This window comes from Canis lupus, chromosome 25, assembly GCF_003254725.2.
Source record: "Canis lupus dingo isolate Sandy chromosome 25, ASM325472v2, whole genome shotgun sequence".
Lineage (NCBI taxonomy): Eukaryota > Metazoa > Chordata > Mammalia > Carnivora > Canidae > Canis > Canis lupus.
The window spans coordinates 11,542,489-11,569,091 of NC_064267.1; the positions used below are offsets into that span (position 1 = coordinate 11,542,489).

General features: G+C 37.6%; 1 protein-coding gene across 6 annotated transcripts in view; it reads left to right on the top strand.

Annotated features, from left to right (window-relative positions):
• FLT3 (fms related receptor tyrosine kinase 3) overlaps positions 1-26,603 on the top strand; it is a 120,199-nt gene that overhangs the window by 16,005 nt on the left and 77,591 nt on the right. For 2 of the 6 annotated variants that reach the window (XM_025462617.3, XM_049101441.1), the window contains exons 2-4: positions 11,871-11,975; positions 14,487-14,521; positions 18,849-18,945. In XM_025462617.3, coding sequence (XP_025318402.1) covers positions 18,885-18,945 — 61 coding nt within the window. In that variant the 5' untranslated portion in view covers positions 11,871-11,975; positions 14,487-14,521; positions 18,849-18,884. Of the gene's footprint in view, positions 1-11,870; positions 11,976-14,486; positions 14,522-17,858; positions 17,985-18,848; positions 18,946-26,603 lie in introns of all 6 variants that reach the window. The other 4 variants (XM_025462621.3, XM_025462620.3, XM_025462618.3 and 1 more) reach the window with 3 other exon arrangements.

The following is a 26,603-nucleotide window of genomic DNA, read 5'->3' on the forward strand; positions in this document are numbered from 1 at the left end:
TAAATTAAAAAAAAATTTAAAAAAATAAATTAAAAAAAAGTGCTATGACAATAAATATGGAAGAGATTAAAAGCTTTTTATGTATGGTAGAAACATAACATAAAATTTGCCATCTTGGGGATCCCTGGGTGGCGCAGCGGTTTAGTGCCTGCCTTTGGCCCAGGGTGCGATCCTGGAGTCCTGGGATCGAATCCCATGTCGGGGTCCCGGCATGGAGCCTGCTTCTCCCTCCTCCTGTGTCTCTGCCTCTCTCTCTCTCTCTCTCTCATGAATAAATAAATAAATCTTTAAAAAAAAAAAAAATTGCCATCTTAACCACTTGTAAATGTGTCATTCAGTAGCATTAATTATATTCACCTTGTTGCAAAACAGATCTCCAGTCTTTTCACCTTGCAGAACTGTCTAAATTCCAAACAATTCTTTTCTCCTGCCCCCAGCCCCTGTTAACCACCATTCTACTTTCTGTTTCTATTAATTTGACTATTTTAGATACCACATGTTAGTGGAATCATAGTCTTTTTGTCCCTGGCATCTTTCACTTAGCATAATGCCTCAAGGTTTATCCAGAATTTCTTTTCTTTTTACGGCTGAATAGTATTCCATTATATATATGTACCACATTTTGCTTATCCATTCATTCAATGATGACTATCTGGATTGTTTCTGCCTCCCAGCTAGTGCTACTGTGAACATAGGTGAGCAAATATGTCTTCAAAACAAACCTTGCTTTTCTTTTAGATCTATACCCAGAAGTGAGATTGCTGTATCATATAGTACTACTATTCTTAATTTTTTGAGCAACTTCCATACTGCACCATTTTATAATCCTACCAACTATTGGAACTAACTTTGGAACCAAGAGTTCCAACTTCCCTGCATCCTCCCTGATACTTTTTTTTTTAATGTAATAATCATCCTAATACGTGTGAGATGATACCTCCTTGTGGTCTGGAGATTTAAAGTATATTTTCCTAATTTTTAAGCATCTTTATTGAGCTACAATTCATGTATTATACAATTCACCCATTTCAGGTGTATAATCGTTCTTAGTATATTCACAGATTTGTGCATCATCACAGTCAGTTTTAGAGAGTTCCATCACCTCTATCTAAGTGAAACCCTATACCCTTTACTTTTCATTCCCCTCTGTCTTCCCTAGCCTTTAACAAATATTTTTGTACTCTCTAGCTCTATAGATTTCCTATAGATTTCCCTTTTCTGAAAATTTCAAAAGTATTTTTAAAGGGATGTTGTTTGCAATGATATGACAGCGAAATTGAAAATTGAGGAAATGGGCTCTGACAGCAAAATTTAAATCTTCAAAATTGACCCAGTAAAAGGTTGAAAACCCAGAAGATCAATAGCAATAGAATTAAAACATGAATATGAAATATAACTTTTAAAATATGTACCAAATCCAAATGGCCTTGCCTCTGAATTTTATATAAACTTCTAAGAACAGAAAATTCTCAAGGACTATTCTTGATACTAGAAAAAAAGAATATCCTGGTTCATTTTATGAAGCTAAGATAACCTTAATACCCAAACCTTAGAAAGATATTGCCAAAATAAATAAATTTATTGGCTAATTTCACTGCAGAATATGGACATAAATAGCCTAAATAAAATATTTGCAAGCTGAATCTATAAGCATCTAAAATAATTGAAAATATGAGCAAGTTTAATGTAAAAGAATAATAAATCATGCCCAAGAATGGTTGTCATAGAAACAAAAAGGTTGTTCTGGATTAGGAAATCTCTTAAGAGAATAAATTCTATCCATGGATTAAAAAACATATCAATGGATGACAATAAGCAATTAAAATTCCTCATTTGTTCTTAATATAAGCTTTAAGTAAAATGGAAACAAAAGTAAACTATTTAAAGACAATATTTATTTAAAAATTAAGCATTTAATTAAAGCCATGTTTATTAAAATAAGGAAGAAGACAAAGATGTTTGCTATCACTATTATTTGTTAGTGTTTCTAGAGAGATTTTTCCCAATCGTCAGAAAATCAAATCAAATCATGGTTTTGAAAGAGACAGTACTATATTTATAAATGATTTGATTGCATGGATTGTATATACAGAAAATCCGAAAGCTATTCTATCCAATATGGTAGCCACTAACCACATGTATCTACTGAGCACTTGAAATGTGGCTGGTCCAAGCTGTGCTACAAGTATGAGATAAATACTGGATTTTAAAGACTTGGTGTGAATGAACAAAAAAAAAAAAAATAAAACATCTCATTAATAATTTTGTATATTCCATGTTGAAATGATAATGTTTTTAATATATTGGGTTAAATAAAATATACTAATAAAATTTTTTCACCTGTTTTCCTTTTATTTTTATAATACAGCTACTAGAAATTTTTAAATTTTATATGTGGCTTGCATTACATTTCTATTGGACAGCACTGAATATCAAAATAAATTAAGAAACAATTTTAAGGTTGCTGAATATTAGATAAATATATAAAAATAAATAAAGTTCTCTCCTTATGAACCAATTAGAAATGGAACTAAAGATATTTCTACTTGTGTTGGTGATAAAACTGTAAACTACTTAAAAATGAATCTAACTAGAAAGCTGCAGGACTTATATGAAGAAAAGTATTAGTAATTTATTGACAAGAAAAAGTATCTGAATAAATAAACATAAATGCCTGTGTGGGAAGATGTCACATCATTAAACTCTAAATCCTTCAAAATTATATACATAAATCAAAATCCTTACAAGAGGATGGGCTGCTGGGAGTTTTGTTTCCTTCATTGTTTGTGATATTTTTGTTTGGTACTTGAAACAAATAATTTAATAGTCATAAGAACAAATAAATATGGAAATGAGGGAAGACCTGCTTTATTAGATATTAAAACTTTGTTATGAAGCTCCTGAAGTTACAAGAGTACAGTACTGGCATAGGAACAGATAACTAATAGTAGAAGAAAAATACATCTAGGCTTTGTGAAACAGAATCTATGGCAAAAGTGTTTTAATTCTATGAGAAAAGGAATTTTTAAAAATAACTGTTGTTGCTATAATTTTCTATTTTAGAAAACAATACAGTATATGAAAACTCTAGATGATCTAGTACATAAAAATAAAGTCCAAATGGAATATAAAAAAATAAGAAAATTTAGGAGAGGGCAGCCCGGGTGGCTCAGCAGTTTAGTGCCGCCTTCAGCCCAGGGCCTGATCCTGCAGACCCAGGATCGAGTCCCACGTCAGGCTCTCTGCATGGAGCCTGCTTCTCCCTCTGCCTGTGTCTCTGCCTCTCTCTCTCTCTCTCTCTCTCTCTCTCTCTCTTTCTCTCACGAATAAATAAATAAAATCTTTAAAAAAAATTTAGGAGAATGTGTATATAATATTGTGTACCAAGCCTTAAACAATACTGGAAACCCAGTAAGCAAAAGAGAAATGAGATCCAGAAAATGAAACTGAGTTGAAGTAAAGAGAGAAAGAAATCCTAACATTGAATAATGAGGGGAAGACAGCATGAAAATATGGTGGGCATACCTTCCAGATTTTGAATTGTTTTTTATTAAAAGCTTTAAATAATGCTCATGGATAACTTTTTTTTTTTTTAATTTATTTATGATAGTCACACAGAGAGAGAGGCAGAGACATAGGCAGAGGGAGAAGCAGGCTCCATGCACCGGGAGCCCGACGTGGGATTCGATCCCGGGTCTCCAGGATCGCGCCCTGGGCCAAAGGCAGGCGCCAAACCGCTGCGCCACCCAGGGATCCCTCATGGATAACTTTGATAAAAAAAAACACTAAGGGGTGTCTGGGTGGCTCAGTCATAAGTGTCTGACTGGATCTCAGCTCAGGTCTTGATCTTGGGATCATGAGTTCAAGCTCTGTGTTGAGTTTCACAATGGGTGTGGAGCCTACTTAAAAAAAAAAATGAACACTAAGATTAAAAAAAAAAAAGCTGTGTATGTGATGATGATAAAATCTTGAAGTATTAATGATTATTTCCTACTGTTGTCAGATTCACCAAGAATTCTCTCAAATATTATTTCCCTTATTTTCAAAAGAAAACGAAGCTAAGAAAGGTTAAGTAAATTACCTAAGATCATATAGCTAAGTGAGTAAAGACAGCCATGTTTCAACCTAGACCATCTAAATTTAAGAGCTATGCTTTTTTCAATACCTCCAGTAGAATCAATGTTGTTATTCCTTTTCCCCCAAAATACCCCTCCTACCTACTTCTGTTTTCCCTTCTCTGTTCTCTCCCTCCCAGGTGGGGTTAATTGTTCTCTGGACAGGTGTATAATTAAGCAAATTGTGTTAAGGCCAAATATTCATAGTGTGTTAAGGAAAGTGGAGTATATTACATATATTTTTAATCCCTCACAAGTTATATACGTGCTAAAAATCCAAATTAAAATTAGATCATAGTTTTCAAAGGAAAAGAATCACCAAAGCAGAGACATAGTTGTAATAACTACTATTGGAAGAATAGTAAGTTGTAGATTTTTATTTCCCCCTGGATTTGAATCAATCAAATGTATATGGTAAGTTTCCTTGAGCCTGCCAGTTTTTTAAAGATTTTATTTATTTATTTTTAGAGAGAGCGTGTGTGCACATGCATGTGAGCAGGAGAGTAGTGGGGGAGAGGAAAAGGGAGAGAAGCAGACTCTCTGCTGAGCAAGGAGCTAGAACTGGGGCTCCATCTCACAACCCTGAGATCGGGACCTGAGCCAAAATAAAGAGTCAAATAAATAAATAAATAAATAAATAAATAAATAAATAAATAGTCTAGCCCTCAGTGGAAAGAAGAAAAAAAGAAAAGAACAAGAAAAAACAAGAAGAAAGAACAGAAGGAGAAAAAAGGAAAAAAGAAATTTATACTAGCCAGCGGTGTCCCCAGAGCAGCAATTCAAACCATCACCTTGAGATTTACCCCCCTCCAAAATTGACTAACAGGAAAGTGGGAGAAGGAATATTGTTCTACCTGCAAGGAGATGATAAAATAATATACATTGGAGGAGAGTTGACACCTCTATATTTGAAGGTTTAATGACTAGAGGTCAATTTACTATGAAAGTAATGAAGCTGGACTTGCATATGGCCCTGCAAAGGCTTTGGGAGGAGCCCTAGAAATGTGTCCTCCTAGTCATATTTATTTGTAAAGTTTTCAAAAGTAATACATTTTAACCACAGCTAATTAAAACTGTTGTTTTTTTCCACTCAGACTTTACCTTGTGTTGGGTTATGTTTCGGATAGGTTTACTTAGTTTAGTGGAATATAGTTATGGGATTCATAGTCACTTCTAAGTATATGTGTAAGTCATTAAGAGTTATCCAGGTTCTATAACAGGCATAGCTTCCAAGAGTGCTCCTTCCTCCTGTACCCAACTCATCATGAACCATAACACAGAGATCTAGGACTAAAGCCAAGCCTGTAGCCTAGTCTGTAGAAAATTCTTCCAATCAATTCCAATGGATAATAAGTGAAATTGTAAGCTGGAGGATTTGAGTCTCATCAATACCTAGTTAAAATACTTCATCAATACCTCACCTGTCAGGAATGTGGTCAGTAATGCAATGTACACAAGTATAAATGAACAATTCATTTTTTTTAAATGAGAATGGCACAAAATAAAATTTGCCAGAATTCCTGTGTTTTGGAGGCAAAGCCTGTAGCAGTATTACTGATAGCAAGTATGTCTTTGGATGAAGTTATATTTTATGCTTCTATGATTGGATTGAGTTTTAACATATCTAGTGATTCTTGTCCTGACAAATTTTGGTGGTTCTAGATAAGATGGCATACAAAGCTGGCACCAAGACAGTGAAATGACCCTGAAATCTTACCACTCATATGTGAAAGAAATTTAATCGAGAATTTCCCAGATGTAATAGCAGTTCTAAAAATTGACGTGGCGGGCAGCCCAGGTGGCTCGGCGGTTTAACACCACCTTTGGCCCAGGGTATGGTCCTGGAGACCCGGGTTCGAGTCCCATGTCGGGCTCCCTGCATGGAGCCTGCTTCTCCCTCTGCCTCTCTCTCTCTCTCTCTTTCTCATGAATAAATAAAATCTTTTAAAAAATAAAAAATAAAATAAATAATAATAATAAATAAAAATTGACGTGGCATAACCAGTCATGAATTGCAATGCAGAAATTTTAAACTATTAATAACAATGAAAAATCTTGATTGGCCATGCTTTAGAAAAGGCTCAATTATCTTTCTATTCTCTCTAGAGAATAAGATTTTCTAAAAGCAATGACTTAAGAAGAGGCAATGAAACTTTATGCAGCCAGAAAAGGTAGGAAAAAAGTAATATACAGATACATCAGACAGTTAATTATTAATTAATTAATTAAAATAACAAATGTAGAAATAAAATTATTTGTTTTAATTTCATGACATCTCTGGTATTTGTCAGCTTTTAAAAATCTCTAATTTCCCCCAAAATAAGTAATCCAATTAGAAATGGGCAAAAGACATGAACAGACATTTCTCCAAAGACATACCGATGGCCAACAGACACATGAAAAGACACTCAACATCACTCATCATCCAGGAAGCGCAAATCAAAACCACAGTGAGATATCACCTCACACCTGTCAGAATGGCTCAAATCAAAAACACAAGCAACAAGTGTTAGAAAGGATGTAGAGAAAAATGAAAAATGAACCCTTGTGCACTGTTCATGGGAATGCAAACTGGTGGAGCCACTGTGGGAAACAGTATGGAGGTTCCTCAAAAAAATAAAAATAGGATGCCTACGTGGCTAGTCAGTTGAGTGTCTGCCTTTAGCTCCAGTCATGATCCTGGGGTCCTGGAATTGAGCCCTGAGTCAGGCTCCCTGTTCAGCAAAGAGTCTGCTTCTCCCTCTCACTCTGCCTCCTTCCCCACTGTTCATGCTCTGTCTTTCTCAGATACATAAATAAAATCTTTCAAAAAAAAAAAAAGTAAAAATAGAATTACCATATAACCCAGCCATATGACCCTACTGCGTATTGACCCAAAGAAAATGAAAAGATATATGCACCCTGTGTTTATTGCAGCATTATTTACAATAGCCAAGATATGGAGCAGCCCAACTATCCACAATAGACGTATTATATATGTCTATATATATACAATGGAATATTACCCAGCCATATAAAGTAATGAAATCTTGCCATTTGTGACAATATAGATGGTTCTAGAAAGTATAATTCTAAGTGAAATGTCAGAGAAAGACAAATACCATATAATTTCACTCATATGTGAAATTTAAGAAACAAAACAAAGATAAAAAGAGACATGAAAAAACCAGACTCTTAAATATAGAGAATGAACTGGTGATTACCAGAAGGGAAGTGGGTGACTACGATGGGTAAAGTAGGTGAATGGGATTAAGAGAACTCCTATCATGATGAGCACTGAGCAATGTATAGAATTGTTGAATCTCTATATTGAACGCCTGCAGCTAATACAACACTGTACATCAATTATACTGGAATTAAATAAAAACATAAAAATCAGTAATTCGTTATGGTATCTTTTTCAATTCTAAATAAATATGTACTTTTATGCCTGATTTTATGTTTATCAAGTTGCATTCCTTTTTTAAATCCCCACATTTTATATGATTCAAGTCCCCCGAAAACTTGGACCCTCCCTTTGGCTCTAACAACAAAGGAAACAGTACCCCAGAATCATCAGTTTAGGATTTACTTAGAAAGTAGATATATATATACGTAGCAGAATAAATGAATGAATAGAATAATGTACTAATGGAAACAGAAGCCTGCTCACTGCTGTAGCCCCAAATTCAGAACTCTAGTATCTTTTAGAGTATGCAAATAGACTTGGGCATCGTATGTTCTGCGCCCTGTCTGCTCTTCCTCCTGTACTATATTCCTTGTCCCACCGAGCTGACTCATGGCTTAAATACCATCTGTAGACCAGAGACTCTCAAATTTATGTCTCCAACCCAGACTCCTCTTCTGACCTCCTGACTTGTTTATAAATGCTTACCTGACATTTTCACTTGAATTTTCACAAATATCTCAACTGTACCATGTCTAAAACTGCAATCTCACTATTTCGACAAACTTCTCTGCCAGCCTTTCCCATCTTGGAAAAGGAAAACTCCAAAGATCCAGTTTCTTAAAGCAGAAAACTGAAGGTCATCCTGAGCACTCCCAAACTCTCTTTACCCTACCTTTAAAATAGATCCACTCTCTTCCCCTCCTGTGCCATGACCCTTGTTCATATGATTGTCACTTCTCTTCTAGATGATTATGTTAGCCTCCTATGTAATCCATTTTCCAAAAAGCAACCAATCAACATTTTTAAAATATATATCGTCAAAGGGTACATGCTTCAAGTTGTAAGATGAATAAGTTCTGGGAATCTAATACTCATTGTGGTAACTATAGTTAACAGTACTAGATCACATATTTGAAAATTGTAGAGAAAGGAGATGTTAAATGTTCTCACCACACACAAAACTGTCATTACGTGAGCTGATGGATGTGTTCACTAATCTTATTGTGGTAATCACTTCACAATATATACATGTATCAAATCATCACGTTGTATGCCTTAAACTTACATGTTATATGTCAATTATATCGCAATAAGGCTGAGGAAATACATAAAATAAACTAGCTGATCAAACCACACCCCACCACATCCCCCCCCATTAAAAGCTTTATTCATTTCCCACTGAATCAATATAAATCCAAACTCCTTGGCATGACCTTCAAAGCCCTCCATGAATGCCTCTCTACCTCATCTGTACCTCAACTCTTGCCCTCCAATGGCATTATTTGAGTTTCTTGACACACCAGACTCTTCCACTTCAAAGTCTTTGTACATACAATTTTCTCTACCTGGAATACAGGCCTAAAATCCCACCCCAACACACATACTTTATACAAATCCTGCTATAGTTCTCAGTTTAAGTCTCCTCAGGGAGGCCCCTCCCCTTACCATCCAATTTAAACTTAGTCTCCATTATTTAGTTTCTCATCAGCCATCGACACTTCCCCCTTTTAGGATATATCATAATTTGTGATTAGAAGTTATTTAATGCCTGTCCGTCCTACTGACTATAAGCCTCATGAGGGTGAACACTGTTTCTATTCATCTCAAGGCTAGATTCACAAAAGTTTCAATAAATACTTGTTGTTAACTGAGTAAATAATACAATACCTAGTTAAAGTTAGAGCAAGCCTACTAAAATTATGATACAGGATTAGAAGAAAATAATCTATTTTGTGGTATGGTTTTCATGCCAATAATGTTTGTGGGGCATCTGAATGCCAAATATTTGCCTTTTCTCAGACTAATAATATTGACTGTTGGTTGAATTGTAGACTTTTTAAAGTTAAAAACATTTTTAGAGCTGGAAGTAGCCTTATTGATGAAGAAAGAGAGAAGTTGTGGTCTACCAAGGTTGTACAGCTTGTGGATGGCACAGCTAGGTTAGGACACCAGATCGTCTAAAAACTGCCATGTCGGTGATTTTTTTCCCCTAGAAGGTAGCAGTGAGCTGCAGGAGATGGGAGAGAGTAGGGAATTAAAATGCTAAGTAAATTAATAAAAATATTTTAGGATATTTGCAGTTATTACTCCCACAATATTTCATATACATTCAAGTCTGTTTAGTAACATTGGCTTTTCAAAGACAAAGCTTTTCAGATATCATTCTGTAATAAATGAAAATTTTATTACTTTAAAACTGCCTATACTGGGCAGCCCCAGTGGCTCAGCGGTTTAGTGCCACCTTTGGCCCAGGGCATGATCCTGGGGATCTGGGATCAGGTCCCACGTTGGGCTCCCTGCAAGGAGCCTGCTTCTCCCTCTGCCTGTCTCTCTGCCTCTCTCTCTCTCTCTGTATGTCTCTCATGAATAAATAAATAAAATCTTTTAAAAAATAATAAAAAATTTAAAAATAAAACTACCTATAGGGACAATAACAACTTCACATATTTTAGAACATTTCTATATTCAAAAATTACTATGTAGTTTGGATTATTGTTGTCCATCAAATAGAAGTAAGATACACTGTTATCTTACATAATACCAGGGAAAAATGTCTTCTTACCAATTAGAATTTTTATTTTATATTTATTGAAAGAGCTGTTTTAGACTTATTTAGACATAGGGTTTTTTTTAAAAAATTACATATATTCTTGGCATCCATAAAAAGGAAAATACAGGGGGCACCTGGGTGACTCAGTGATTGAGCATCTGCCTTTGGCTCAGGTCGTGATTCTGGGGTCCTGGGATCAAGTCCCACATCAGGCTTCCTGGAGAGACCCTGCTTCTCCCTCTGCTTATGGCTCTGCCTCTCTCTGTATCTCTCATGAATAAATAAATAAAATCTAAATTAAAAAAAAATTAAAAAGTAGGGATGCCTGAGTGGCTCGGTGGTTGAGCGTCTGCCTTCAGCTCAGGGCATGATCCCAGATCAGGGGATTGAGTCCCGCATCAGGCTCCCTGTGAGAAGCCTGCTTCTCCTTCTGTGTTTCTGTCTCTTTCTCTGTGTGACTCATGAATAAATAAATAAAATATTTAAAAAAAAAACAAAAGGAAAATACAAGCAAAATTTATTAGCTAATTTTCCCTAAAATTTCTTCACTTTCAGGGCACCTGAGTAATTCAGTTGGTTAAGTGTTAGCCTTTGGCTCAGGTCATGATCTCTGTCATAGGATGGAGCCCTGCATCAGGTTCCCTGCTCAGTTGGGAATCTGCTTCTCCCTCTCCCTCTGCCTGTCACTCCCTCTGCTTGTGCTCTCTCTCTCTCTCTCTCTCTGTCAGATAAATAAATAAAATGTTTTAAAAAATAAATGTGATTTCTTCACCTTCAGAGCCCAGCTCTTCTGAATCACTCTCTGACTCAGAATTGTCAATGTCTGGTTTTTCCACATAGCACTTCTAAAAAAACACTCTGGGAATGTAGATTTTTAAAAGAAAAATATTTTCTCTGCTTATTTAATATGAACCCCCAACCAATAAATCAACAAACATTGTTCTCAGAAAGTAAATAAATTACCTGCTGAAAGCTGAGGGAATTTATCTGTTTAGCTAAACAAAATTAGAAAGTCAAAGACAAAACCTGCATAATTCTCCAGGAAGTGACTAGAGAATAGTTAGGGAGTTTCTATCATTGGAAGGGAGAAAGTTTGGAGCTGGTAATGATACTATGACTACACACACACACACACACACACACACACACTCTACTTTCAGGGTCACTTCAGCTCTAGATGGTTGGTTTTTAATCAGTAGAAAGGAAAGAAGGAAGGGAGGGAGAGAGGGAGTTAGGAAGAGAAGGAAGAAAGGGAGGGGAAAAGAAGAAAGGAAGAGAGAAAAAAGAAGAAAGAAAAGCAAGGGAAAGCAAAGACTCTCTACATTTCTAAGCTTTTAATCCTGTGCTATGATTTGGAAACTCAGCCTAAGCCTGTTGAGATCCTATCAATACTTGTGCAGTCCTTTCCCCTATTAGCAAAAGGACAGAAATAGCTTTAACTTCAGGAAAGTAATTTAGGTGATAAGGTGAACATTCTATACTTTCTTATTGTACCTCTCTGTTAAATATCTAGAAATAACACGTTTAAGGTTTGCAACTGCACCCTCCAGCTAAAATGTAAACCTAGAACCATGAAAGATTGAATATATGGATGTACAGGGAAAGAGTCTGTGTTGTTTTAGAAATATGCAAAAGCGATGTAGCAATGTTGTGATAGGAAAGTAATGTTGGTTGAAATGTCTTTGAAAAGTCACTCACCTTTTCAACTTTTTTTTTTCATTTCAACTCTTGAAAAATGAGTTTATTCTCTTCATGATTCATTAGTCATTTTGATTTTCATTCCCATATTTATTGATGGAGAATTTTAAATCCCCAGGTTATCCTGTGAGTGAAAAATACAAATAAATGAGTATTTTCAAAGAATTTGGACAGTTCAGATGGATTTCCTGATGGCTCAGAATTCCACCTGTCAGGCTTCAAGGTAGGAGTATAAGTAAAACCATCTAATACTGAAGATACTCTGGTGGCTACTCATAAATAATCATTACTAACATTTCTTTTTTCTGGAAGAAATGTCAGGCAGCTTTTGGTTTAATTCATGACCTTTTTTTTTTTTTAAGTGATCTCTACACTCAACATCTGGCATCCTCATGACCCCAGGATCAAGAGTTGCATGCTCTACAGCTGATCCAGCCAGGCACCCCAATTCATGGCTAATTTAACTGGTGAAATAATGCTGTGAAATTAATTCATCCAGTAACCATTTATTGAATTCTGACTCTGTACTAGAGCTGCACCATGCGGTACAATAGCCACCAGCCACCTGTTGCTATTGAACACTAGAGAGATAGCTAGTGCTGCATTTTTAACTTAGTTAAGTATAAGCATGACTCACAAATCAGTTATCGGAAAACTGCAGTATGTTTGGAACAATTTGGATAAGCAAACCTATCTTTTCAACCCTAAATTTTATGAAATGCAAATGCAGTTCCTAACACTTAAAATGAAAATTTAGCATCCATATTGAGGTGTATTGTAAGTATAAAATACACACAAGATTTTTGAAGACATGGTGCAAAAAAACACTAAAATATTTTGTAATTTTTTACTATTTATTCCATACTGAAGTGGTAATATTTGGAGTTAAATAAAATATATTATTAAAATTAATTTTACCTATTTTGTTTTATCTTTTTAAAATGTGGCTACTGGAAAATTGCAAATTTCATATGTGGCTTGCATTATATTTCTAGTGGACAGCTTTGACCTATGGACTAGAGGTAGAGTAAAAAATGATTTCATCTATCCTTGGTTTCAAGAAGGCTATGACTTCAATTTCAATTAGTCTGAGCTGCTTGCTCTCACCATCTCCCACCACACATCTCAACCAATGTACAAATATGTGCCATTGAGCCTAAAGATCAAAGTGTGGATGAATCAACACAAATACATTCCTCCCACTAAAAAATGTCAACCCGGAGGAAATTTTATATGGATGGTAGAAAAAACAATATATGTTTTACATATTATTATTAATCAATTCTCATCATTCTTTATTTTCAACACACTCTAACTTCTCCTTTCATAGAATTTCATGATTTCCTGCTTGACCAAATTTCCATACGTTCCCCAATTCATCTATTAATGTTTGAATATAGGCTAACTAAAGGAGAATATATTAGTTATCTGCTGCTGCTTAACAGATTACCCCAAAATTCAGCAGCTTAACACAATGAACAATTGTTATCTCACAGTTTCTATGAGTCAGGAATCTGGGCACGGCTTACATAGCTTCCTTTGGCTCAGTCTTCCATGGGCTGTAATCAAAGCCAGGGCTGCAGGCATCTCAAGGCTTGACTGGGAAGGATCGCCTTCTAAATTCATTTGTGGCTAATGTCGGGCCTCATATCCTCACTAGCTATTGTCCAGAGACATTAGATTTTTGCCACAAGGACCTCTCCATGAGGAAACTCACAGTATGGCAAGAGATTTCCTTTAGAGTGATTGAGCAAGAGAATATTGAGAACAAGCAAGATAGAAACCTCAATCTTTTTAGGACTTAATATCGAAAAATGGCATCCTATCATTTTTGCCACTTTCTGTATTTAGAAGTGAGTCATTAGGTCCAGCCTCCACTTAGGAGAGGTTATAACATCAAAGCATGAATACCAGGAGGTGGGATCCCCAAACCATCTGAAATCAGTTAGTGATTTTTTGTATAATTGAGACTGATTCAAGCAAAGAAAGTCTTTAAAGTGACTCTTTAAATTGTTAACCATAAATCTAGAAATGTAGGGATCCCTGGGTGGCGCAGCGGTTTGGCGCCTGCCTTTGGCCCAGGGCCCGATCCTGGAGACCCGGGATCGAATCCCACGTCGGGCTCCCGGTGCATGGAGCCTGCTTCTCCTTCTGCCTATGTCTCTGCCTCTCTCTCTCTCTCTCTCTGTGTGTGACTATCATAAATAAATAAAAATTAAAAAAATAAATAAATAAATAAATAAATCTAGAAATGTAATCAAACATTTTTAAAATATATAGGTAATAGTCCTGACTGAAGATATTTGGTTACTGTTTGCTGGAATACTAGAATTGTTAGGATTTTGTTCATGATTTATGAGGGAACCCCCCCCCAAAAAAAATGTGAAATACAGCCCATCCTCTAAAATTGTAGTAGAATCATTAAAATTCTCAGAAGCTTATATTTTTAAAAATCCATAATCAGAAGTGCTCTGGTGTGGTTTTGTTCACAGGCAAGCCATGGTTAATCCTTCCTAAAGACTTCCATGGTACTGTGGAGCTTGAAGCATTCCTCATGCTTTTCCATGGCATGAAAACATGGGCTGCTCTGAAAGTAGCACTCAATTCCCATTTCAAATTAAAGCCCTTTCATGAAATGGATCCCCCTCCTTTCATTTACCTAACTCATCTCTCACTACACCCTGACAGGAGTTTTCCATTGCGACTTGACTCATCCACTGATTTCTCCCCACAGGGCCATCATATAGCCATCATCCTGAATGATAACAGGTCAGTCGTATTTCTTCCTGTTAAACCACGTTCTTCCCTCTCCTTTTTAAAAAAAAAAGAAAAGAAAAAAATCTGCTGAAGCTCACCTTCCAGAAGAACCCCAGCAGATTTCTAATCACACCAATTTAATTAGACTTGAATTAAGATGTGAACCACAGTGGAGTGGGGAGCTGCTATTAGACCAGTGTACTGACATTTAAGATTTCAGAGGTATAGGATTTTCAAGGGGTAACCATGGAAATGGGCTGACAAATTGTAATCAAAGTTATTGGGAGCAAGGGTGTTTATGTTCTTGGAGGGCGGAGAGTTGGATGGGTGTTATGTTCTCAGGATAATGGTTGGGCCAAGGGGTGTAAATTGAAGGAGAGTCACTAGATTGGGGGGCGAGTGCAACATCCACTCAACTTGACTCAGGAAAGAGAAAGCTGTACAAGAGGTTGCAGTTAAAAATGGGTGACAGTGACCAAGAGGGATACATGATATCCTGGATTTTCATTTTAAAAAACTAAACCTGATTTGAAGAAGTAATCAGCCAAATACAGAAGTAATCAGCCAAATACAGACTGGCCTGTGAAGTATTCTGGAATGTGTACCCAGGTTCTCACCTCCTGATGCCAAATTTATAACCTGTGACCCTAACTGTATATCACAGCCAGACCGAGCTTCTCTTAGAGAAGTAAACTTGCAATGCTGGGAAGGTCTAAAAATAAAATTTTAAATGGTACCAAAAAATGATGCTAAATAATGCTTAATATTTTTGTACAGGTATTATAATGTTTGTAATCATTGTTACAGTTACTATATTTTCTTCATGATTTGAGATACTTGACATGTTTAAGAGAACTTGACACATTAGATTTATGTTTTTAAGTCAAATGCTTGGAAATACTTGACTAAGTTTCTAATCAAAATTTAAGGGAATCCAATTATTAAACCTACAAGTTTCCCCTTATTATTCATGCAAATACTCCTTAAATGCTGAGGAAGTTAGATTAGACTTAATTAGGTAAAGAAGAATAGATTTCCTAAATGTGCAATTATTTAGAAATTTGGTAAATCTTAAAAAAAAAAAAGAAATTTGGTAAATCTTAAAAAATAAGAATCCTATTTTTATAAAAGATTTTAAGTAATCTCTACACCCAATGTGGGGTTTGAACTAACAACTCCTAGGTTGTCATATGCTCCACTAACTGAGCTAGTCAGGTGCCCCAAGATTATCCTATTTTAAAAAATATTTTTTTAAAAATCCATGTATACAAAGGTGCCTGGCTGGCTCATTCAGTAGAGCATGTGATTGTTGATCTCAGGGTCATGAGTTGGTTGTTTGGTCTTTTTAAAGATCTTACTTACTTATTTGACAGAGAGAGAGAGAGAGAGCACAGCAGAGGTTGCTGCAGGCAGAGGGAGTGGGAGAAGTAGACTGCCCACTGAGCAGGGAGCTCCACGTGGGGCTCTATCCCAGGACCCTGGGATCATGACCTGAACCGAAGGCACACTTTAACCCACTGAGCCACCCAGGTGCCCCCTCAGAGTCATGAGTCTGGGCCTCACATTGGGGGTGGAGTTCACTTAATAAAAAAAAAAAAAATCTATACATACATGCATAGAGAAAAATATGGATGGACTAACATCAAATTGTTATTACTAGTTAATATTTGTGTTTGACTATTTACTTTGCACTGTCTTTTTGCCTTGAACATGTATACTGCTTCTAGAAATTCAGAATATTCTTTTCAAAAGAGAAAAAAATAAAAAGAGGCAATGGTATGGGAGAAGCAATGGAGAGCTAGAAGAATGTCCACATTCCAGGCTTCATCGTATATGAAACTGGGGGAAATAAATAGCATTTGAGAGAGCAACAGAGGAAGTAGTTTTCCTGAGGGAAGCCAGGTTTCCAGGTCCAGAGGTGGAGAGAATGTTTTGTAGAGAACTGACTACACTTTTTTCTCTGTGACTCTGTTATGCATGTTTCCATCAAACCCTAATCACACTTTGGTGCAAATGTGGGTTTTGCGGCAGGGGTTTAAAAGACTTTATTTTTAAGTAATCTCTACATCCAAAATGGGGCCCAAACTTTCAACCCCAAGATCAAGTTGCCTGCTCTACCAATTGAGCCAGCCAGGGGCACCTGAGTCAAGTATTTTTTTATATGACTGTCAACCCATATTAGATTGCATGCCTCTTGGGGCATCTGGGTGGCTCAGTTGGTTAAGCAGCTGCCTTCGGCTTAAGTCATGATCTCAGGATCCTGGGATCAAACCCCATGTCGGGCTCCCGGCTCAGTGGGGAGTCTGCTTCTCCCTCTCCCTTTGCTTGCTGCTCCTCTACTTGTGCTCTCTCTCAAATAAATAAAATATATTTTTTAAAAAATTGCATGCCTCTTTAAATGTAGGAATGGTCTTCCTCACCTATGTAACCCCAGTGCTTAGCACATAGATGGCATTTAATAAATATTGCTTGAAAGAGGGAATGAAGAATAACTTTTCATTTCTTTTCTTGCCTCTGCTTGAAAATGTAGACTCTGGTTTGAAAACTCCCTATCCAAAAAACCTATCTGCTCTAAAATAGCTCCTTGCCAGTTTGCCCCAGTAATTGAAATTCCCTGCATTGAAGTAAACTTTTTAGTTAAAGCATTATCTCCAAGGCCCTGCTCTTGAACTCTATCCATTCACAAGGACTGACAAAATGATCATGGTTGTCGAAACTGAGTGATGAATGCATGTATCATTACATTGTTACCTCTACTTTTATGTATATTTGAAAATGTCTGTAAATACCTTTGGCTCAGGGCATGATCCTGGGGTTCTGGGATCCAGTTCCTCATTGGATCTTCGCAGGGAGTCTGCTTCTCCCTCTGCCTATGTCTCTGCCTCTCTCGAGGTCTGTCATGAATTAATAAATAAAATCTTTTTTTTAAAGTATGTATTAAAAATGTCTTAGAAGCATGTCAAAAAATTCAACAAGTCATGCATCAAATATTTAATGATTTATGAGAGTATACTGTAGGCCAGTCACTGTGTTAGACTCTAGTAATACATGTGTGAATAAAAGTTAGAGGTGTCGGTGGGCTGTAAGAGTGGAACAAACATCCAATGCAACATACAGATGAGAGAAAGGAGAGGATATACCTAACTCACAGTTGGGGTGCAGTCGTAGGCGGGCAGAGTGGACCAGGACTGATTTACAAGGCAGACCAGAAGGGATGGGGGAAAATGGTGAGAAGGGTGAGAAGGGTGAGGAGGTCATTCCAGACAGGAACAGTATCAAGGATTAAGACATGGAAAGCAGGTAGAACTTGTGAGTTTGGAATTCTAGTTCACTATGACTCTAACTTCAGGTATATATGGAGGAGTGGCAGGAATAAAAATAGTCCGGGTACAGGCTAAGCTGCTGTTACAAAGAGACGTCAAGATACGTGGATTAACTACAATCAAAGTTGATTTCTCTCAAGTAGCAGTCAGAGGTATGTGGGTAGTCCAGGCTTTCAGGGTTGCTCATTTGAGTCTTCACCATACCCTAGGATGTTGTCCTTGTCTGCATCATCAAAACAGAAAGACTGTCATGCTCACGTTCCTGCTCAAGGAAAAGAAAAAGCAGACATGGAAAGCAAGAAATTTCTTTTAAAAAACAATTTGTTTTGAAATAATTTCAAATCTACAGGAAAACTGTTTAACTCAGGGATGCCTGGGTGGCTCAGTCAGTAAAGCATCTGCCTTTAGCTCAGGTCATGATCCCAGGGTCCTGGGATAAAGTCCCACGTCAGGCTTCCTGCTCAGCAGGGAATCCGCTTCTCCTCTGCCTGCCAATCCCCCTGCTTGTACACTCTCTTTCTCCTTGTCAAATAAATAAATAAAAATCTTTTAAAAAGAAAGAGAGAAAATTTCTAACCAATAAGAGGAATTAATTGCTGTATCTTCTTCACCTAGATTCTCCAATTAACATTTTATTGCATTTATTCTCTTGTATTCATGCTCTATTTATGTATGCATATAGGAAGAGGCATGTCCCTAAACACTCTGATTTCTGTTTTCCCCACACAAAGTCACTCTCCTCTATAAGTAGGATACAAACCCTTCAAGTCAGAAAGTCAACATTAGTACATAGTTCACGGATGTCATTCAGATTTTGTCTCCAACTATGTCTCTCTCCCCTTCTGGTTCAGGATCCTATTCAAGAATATGTGCTACATTTTGTTGTTCTATTTCTTGCAGACTCTTTAGTTGTGGAACAGTTCCTTAATTTTTGTGTCCTTGACAGTTAAGAGTACAGGCCTTTCATTACTCAGAATGACCCTCAACTTTGGTCTGTCTCATGTTTCCTCATTCAGACTTGGTAATGGATTCTTGGAAGGAATACCACAGAAATGACGCTCGTCATTCTCCTTGGAGAATCCCATCAAGAGATATTCCATGTTGACCCATCCTGTAAGTGATGGTCACCTTGATCACCTGGCTGAGTTGGGACATGCTAGGTTTCTTTACTCTGGAGCTATCCTTTTTCCACTTTGTAATTGATTTGTATTTTGTAAGGAGACGTTCCGAGACTGCACCAATATTCCATTCTTTATATAATGACATGTGGCATCATCCCGGCTTTACTGAAACAAAGTGTTGTGATCCGATTGTGTTTTAGAGAATCTCAATGGGAAGAGGGCGATGGTGGTTGTAGGGTAACTGTGATCATCTAGGCAGGATCATGTGAAGACTGAGGATAGGAAAGAGTAGAAAGGATGGAGGGAACATATTAAAAGATATTTAGGTTACAGCTCCCAATCTAGACCCTATGATGAACTGAATGTGGAGATTTAAAAGAAGAGGTTAATAAAAGGGTAAATAGTGACTGGAATAGTGTGCTTCAGAGGGAGCACAGTTGGGGTTTTTTGAGAATGGGTGTGTAGGGACGCCTGGGTGGCTCAGTGGTTGAGTGCCTGCCTTCAGCTTGGGGCATGATCCTGGGGTCCTGGGATGGAGTCCCACATTGGGCTCCCTACAGAGAGCCTGCTTCTCCTTCTGTCTATGTCTCTGCCTCTCTTCTGTGTCTCTCATGAATAAATAAATAAAATCTTTAAAAAAAAAAAAGAAAGAAAGAAAAGGACTGTGTAGTATAAACAGTATAAACTGAAGATACAGACCTTGGAATCTTTGGTGTCGAGATGGTGCTGGGAGTAGATGAGTCACTGGGAAGGCTGGAGGAGGGAAGAGAAGGGATTTAGCTCAGGGGAATGGCAGTGTTTGGAGGAGGGAAAGAGGTGGTAGACCAGCAAGATTGAGAAGGTATGATCGGAAAGGTGGGAGGATAACCAGGAGAGGATGGTTGCAGTTAATAGACATTAGCAGATTAGCTGCCTACTGCCTAAGAGAAATCTGAAGGAATTAAACAGGAGACTTCACAGCTGTGCACTGAATTGGAGGGGGGGGGAACAGGGAGTAAGAAAATGTAAATCTGAAAAGTCCCCCATGGTCAAGGAGCAGCACGCATACCCTAAATGAACAGGTTTGTGTAGGAAGAATGTGAAACCTATAGCTAATAATTCCCTTTTCCTCCATCAGCTTCTTGGTCCTGAGCAGACTGGCTCTATTCTTAATCTTCCATAGGCCCTAAGAGTATTTCTTGTCTTGCCTTCTTGTCTTCTCTCCCTACTCACCAGCCAGGCCTACGGAGCAAGAGAAAATATTACCACTTCTATTATCTTGTCACCAAACACAAATACATTTTAATTTTTAAGTGTTTTACTTAAAGAAACTACAAGAGAAATAAAGGGAACAAAATGAATAAAAGTCACAGGAACTCTGAAAAAATAGTACTAGAGTGGTTTGTTAGTTACTGTTTTCCTTAAGGTGTAAATGACTCTAGGACTGCTCTCCACCCCCTTCTCTGAGGATGCTTGGAGACACCTGCGGTAGTTTCCATAGTTAGCTTGGGTCCCCAAATCAAATGATTCCTTTTTTAAATGCAAGGTTATTTCTCCTGTTGGCTCTTGGCAAGCATACAACTTTCAGTTTCTTTCTTCCTTTTTTTGTTTTTTGTTTAAAAAACATTTATTGAGATATAAATCACATGACACCCAAGTCAGTCATTTAAAATGTATAATTCAGTGGTTTCAGTGTATGCACAGAGTTGGGCAACAATCACCACAATGTATGTGAAGAAAATTTTATGACCCCAAAAAGAAACCTCAGACCCATTAGCAGTCACTCCCCGTTTGCACCCTCGTTTCCCCCAGCCTCGTGAAACCACTACTCTACTTTCTATCTCTACTGATTTGCCTATACTGGACAGTTCCTGTAAATGGAATTATGTCATACGTAGTCTTTTCTGACTGACTTCTTTCACTTAGTATAATGCTGTTAAGGTACCATGTTGTACCATCTACCGTTCCTTTTCATGGCCAAATAATATTCCATTGAATGGATACACCACATTTTGTTTTACTATTCATCAGTTGATGGACACTTGGGTTGTTTTCACTTTCTGGCTACTATGAATAAAGTCACTAAGAACATTCATGTATGCATCTTTGTGTGGACATGTTTTTTTTTTAAGATTTTATTTATTTATTCATGAGAGACACAGAGAGAGAGACATAGGCAAAGGAGAAGCAGGCTCCCTGCTGGGAGCCTGATGCAGGACTCAATCCCAGGACCCTGGGATCATGACCTGAGCCAAAGGCAGATGCTCAACCACTGAGCCACCCAGGCACCCCTGGACATATGTTTTCATTTCTCGTGGGTATGTACCTAGGAGTGAAATTGCTGGGTCATAAGGTAACTATATGTTTAACCTTGTGAGAAACTGTCAGAATATTTCCCAGGGCAGTTGCACCATATGATATGCCTAACCGGGAGTGTAGGAGGATTCTGATTTCTCTACATCTTCAGACACTTACCTGTCTTTTTGATTCTCACCTTTTTTTTGATCCGTACTTTCTGCTTTTCTCTGTAGATGGGGTATAGGCCCCAACTAAACTGCCCTTCTATGTTTTACCAGCCCTGTGGACTTTGCAGCCCTGTGGATAGGAAAAGCCAGTTCTCTTTCAGTGCCTAAAAATTCCACTCCTACGCTTTGAGCCAATCTGCACTGGCCTGGCATACCTAGCTTCACCCTTCCTGAAGTCCCCTTCCTCAGCTCCCTAGGAGAGAGGCGGCTAGGATGCTGTCCTACCTTCCCCCACCAATGAATCTCCTTCCATCCCTTGCTCCCAAAGGATGTGGTTCTTCAAAGTCCTTTCTCCTTTCCTGAATACCAAAGATAGCAGAGTCCCTTGTAATTTTCCTTGAAATGTAAATGGGCCCAAGTCCCTCTTCTCCCAGACCCACTCTTTTCTATTCCATTTGTCTGAAGTATGTTAACTAGCTGGATGTTGACTTTCTTGATTTGCTAAAATTCTTCCCTTTCCCCTCCATTTTCTTTTTAGTTCCATTATTTTATATGCTGCTGGTAATTGAATCCATGCTGTTCCCCTTGAGCCCAATATTGCTTAGCAGAGTATTTATGAACTTCCAAGATTTTAGAATCCAACTTATATTATGAGTTTTTGGCTTTGCTATACAGTGATCAGAGAATACAACTTTGCTTTTGAGGTTTATTTATGAGACCTGGTATATGATCAAGATTTTTATAATGCCAAAGAAGTCCAAAAAGGAGATATTTTCTCTGCTTGTAGGATGTAAATATCTTGTTAATTATATTGTTTGAGTCTTCTACATCCTTAGTAGTTTCTGACACTTAGAGGTGGGCCACAGAGTCATTATAACAGATGCCACCATCTTCAGTTCTTATCTTCTTTTCATAACCCCCTTCCTTTGGCCTCTGGAATTACTCATCTCTCCCTGCTCCAGAGTTTATGCTCTTAATAGACGTCTTTAGAGTAGGAATAATGATACTTAACTATGGGATTGCTATTAGAATTAAATAAAATAACAGTTGTAAAGTGATTAGTACAGTGTTTGGCAATTATACAGAGACACGATAGTTAAAAGCAGAGCTATGGATTAAAGCCATTCCGAATTCCAGTAGCCTTATATTAGCTGACAGACCTTGGGTATGCCACCTAACAGATCTGAGCCTTGGATTTCTTTTTTTGTTTGTTTTAAAGATTTTATTTTTAAGTAATCTCCATACCCACTGTGGGGCCCAGACTCATAACCCTAAGATCAAGAGTCACATGCTCTACCAACTGAGCTAGTCAGATTTCTGAGCCTCAGATTTCTAATTGGAGAAACTGGTTCCATAGCACTCCTAAGGCCATAAGTCAGGGATAACCAGTTTGCATTTTGGTGTACCACCTTCCAGGCATTTTGGTATATACATAATTTTTAAAAACATAATACATGTTTTCATCTTGTTGCATCCTTTCTTTTAAGACTTACTCACTTATTTATTTATTTATTTATAGCATGAGCCGGTGGGGGCTACAGGGTGAGGGGTGGAGCAGATGGAGAGAGAGAAACTCAAGCAGGCTCCCTGCTAAGCCTGGAGCCCAATCCAGAGCTAGATCCCACAACCCTGAGATCACAACCCCAGACAAAGCCAAGAGTCAGATAGATGCTCAACTCACTGAGCCACGCAGGTGCCCCAATTTTCTATCCTTTCTAATGGAACTCTTTAGAGGAATAATTTTTAATGCCTCTTGATTTTGTGTTAAAATGAGTTAAATATAACTCAGTCTATTTCTTTGTAAAAACAAAATATTAAATCGCAATCTGTTTAATGTAATAATTGATAACTAAGCTGTGGAAGAATCATATGGATTAATTTCTAGGTACTGATTTTGAAACCTATGTATTATGGGTGGAATTGTGCCTCCCCTTCTTCCCTAAAAAGATACTTTGGATTCCTTAATCCCTGTACTTCAGATCACACCCTTATAGGAAGATAGGGTCAGTTACATAGGTACTCATGTTGCACTGTGGTCTTTCTGGTGGGCTTTAATCCAAAATGACTGGTGTCCTCATAAGAAGGGGTAATTTGAACACAGAGCAGACAGACACACACAAACACACATAGGGAAATGCCATGTGAAGATGAAGAAAGAGACCGAGGTGATGGAGCAGAAGCTAAGGAATGTCAAAGATTGCCAGCAAACCAGGAGAAACTTGGAGTGAGGCATGGGACAGATTCTCCTACAGAGCTCTCAGAAGGAACCAACTCATACCTAACATCAATCTTGAATTTCTAGCTTCCAGAACCATGGGACAATAAATTTCTCTTATTTAAGCCACTCAGTTTGTGGTACCTTGTTACAGCAGCCTTAACCAACTAAGGCATTATCTGCTGCCAAGAATTCTAAGGAGATGATTATTTTGAACTCATCTTAGACATAAACAGAGAACTGTCAGTTATCACACAATCCTGCCATGGGAGTCTGTGGTTCACCTGTGTGCCACCAAGTTAGCATCTTGAAAACAGTTTCCAGGGTTGTGCTATAGTTCATCTCATTTAGGTGGGTAGTAAAATGATAATAAAGAGCAGCTGGTGATGTCTAAGGGAGGACAGTTATCTTTTACACTTTCCAGATGACTTAACTACCCCATTATTTCTAAATCTGCCCCCCCAAATCTTTTTATTACAGAAAATTTCTAAGAAAAATAGAATGAGGCAGCCAGGACGCCTGGGTGGCTCAGTGGCTGAGCATCTGCCTTCTGCTCAGGATGTGATCCTGGGGTCCTGGGATTGGGTCCCACGTTGGGCTCCCTGCAGGGAGCCTGCTTCTCCCTCTGCTTGTGTCTCTGCCTCTCTCTGTGTGTCTCTCATGAATAAATAAAATCTTAAAAAAAAAATAGAATGAGCTTATTTAAGTATTGCTGAGGTTCAATATTAGCTATACATAGTCAATTTTAATTTCCCCACTCAAACCCTCCCACATCAAATTATTTTGAAGAACATCTCAGACTTTATATCAGTTTCATTGAGATCGAATTGACATGACATATAGTTCACCTCTTTCATGTACAACTCAATGGTTTTTAGTATATTTACAGAATTGTACAACCATCAAGCACCACAATCTATTTTAGAACATTTTCATCATCATCAAAGAATCTCTGTACTCATTAGCTGTCCTTCTCTATTCTTCTCTTCAGCTCCCCATTTTATCTTTAAATATTTCCTGTGCACATCCAGAAAGGTGGGAACTATTTTTAAAATACATAACAATATTATCACGTGTAAGCTTTTTTAAACAATAATTATTCAATATCAAAGAAAATTTTGGTCACATTTTCTTGACTATTCTATATTTTCAGTTTGCTTGAATTAGGATCCAAATAAAGTCCTTACATTACACATTGCAATTGCTTGATATATCTGTTAGTTTTCTTTTCATCTATAGGTTCTGTCTCCAATTTTATTTTTCTTTACAAAATTTTTTTTGAAGGAAATAGGTTATTTGTTCTATAAAGTTTGCTAGGGTCTGGGATTTTCTGATTGTATCCTAGTGCCCTTTTTTGCCATGTTCCACCATCCCACATATTTCCTATCTTTGGTGACCACTAGTTCTCTGTACTTAAGAGTCTTTTTTTGTTTGTTTGTTTCTTTGTTTGCTTATTTTGTTTCTTAAATTCCACATATGAGTGAAATCATATGGTATTTTTCTTTCTCTACCTATTTCACTCATTTTTAGCTAATATCCTCCCCTCTTACCACTTCTCACAGAGATTTCTGCCTTGTGCCCAAGATTCTTTGAAGAAGCATCATATCTTCACAATTTTGTGTTCTTGAACCCAACTCCACCCAAGCTGATACTCTGCAAACGTGTAATCATCAGTTTCTTTTAAAGCTTGCGGTAATCAGGCTATAAATAAAAGCTAAAGCATTCGATCTTGGCAGTTAAAAGGCTTACTAGCCCATTCCCCCCCCCTCAATTTTACTAGCCTGCTTCATTGCCTTTATCTTTTCATATCTCATACCTTTCATGCCTCTTCTTCTAATTTTGTGTTGGGCCCAAAGTAGAAACTTAACATTAAAAAAAAATCTTTAATTGTGACAAAATGCACAGAGATGATATTGGCCATCTTAACCATTTTTAAGTGTACAGTTCAGTAGCATTAAATACATGCACGTGGTTGTGCAACCAATGTTCAAAAGCCTTTCATCTTGCAAAACTGAAACTCTGTACCCATTAAACACCAACTCTCGGGATCCCTGGGTGGCGCAGCGCTTTGGCGCCTGCCTTTGGCCCGGGGCGCGATCCTGGAGACCCGGGATCGAGTCCCACGTCGGGCTCCCGGTGCGTGGAGCCTGCTTCTCCCTCTGCCTGTGTCTCTGCCTCTCTCTCTCTCTGTGACTATCATAAATAAATAAATAAATAAATTAAAAAAAAAAAAAACAAAATAAACACCAACTCTCCATCCTTGCCCCCTCCCCATGGCAATCACCGTTCTATTTCCTGTCTCTATGAGTTTGACTATTCTAGGTACCTCACGTAGGTAGAACCATGCAGTCTTTGTCTTTTTGTGACTGGCTTATTTCACTTAGCATGCCCTCAAGGTTCATCCATGTTGTCGCATGTGTTAGAATTTCCTTATTTTTTTTAAGTCTGAATAATAGTTCATTTTATGTATATACCACATTTTGTTTGTCCATTAATCTACGGATGGGTATCTGGGTCGCTTCCACCTTTTGGCTATTGTGAATAACACTGCTATAGTGTACAAATATCCCTCCATGACCCTCTTTCAATTCTTTCGAATATATACCCAGAAGTGGAACTGCTGGATCATATGGTAATTCTATTTTTAATTTTTTCAGACACTGCCATACTGTTTTCCACAGTGGCTGCACCATGGTAGAGGCTTTTGTTTCTGTCATACCCTATGGGGTAAAAATTATTGTGCTATCGACTACAGCTAAGAAAAAGGATTGTATGACCAAAAATGTACACTGCCAATTATCATGTTTTATTAGAAAAGTATTTACATAGTTAAAAGCATAGAATTCCTAGAACTGGAATTCACCTTGCAAACCATTTGGTCCGCTCCGCTCATCTACAGGTGAGTAAACGGGGACTCTGAGAGGGCCAGCGGCTTGTGAAGGTCAAAGAGCTAGTCAAGGGTAGACTCAGAACTGGCATCCAGGGCTTTCC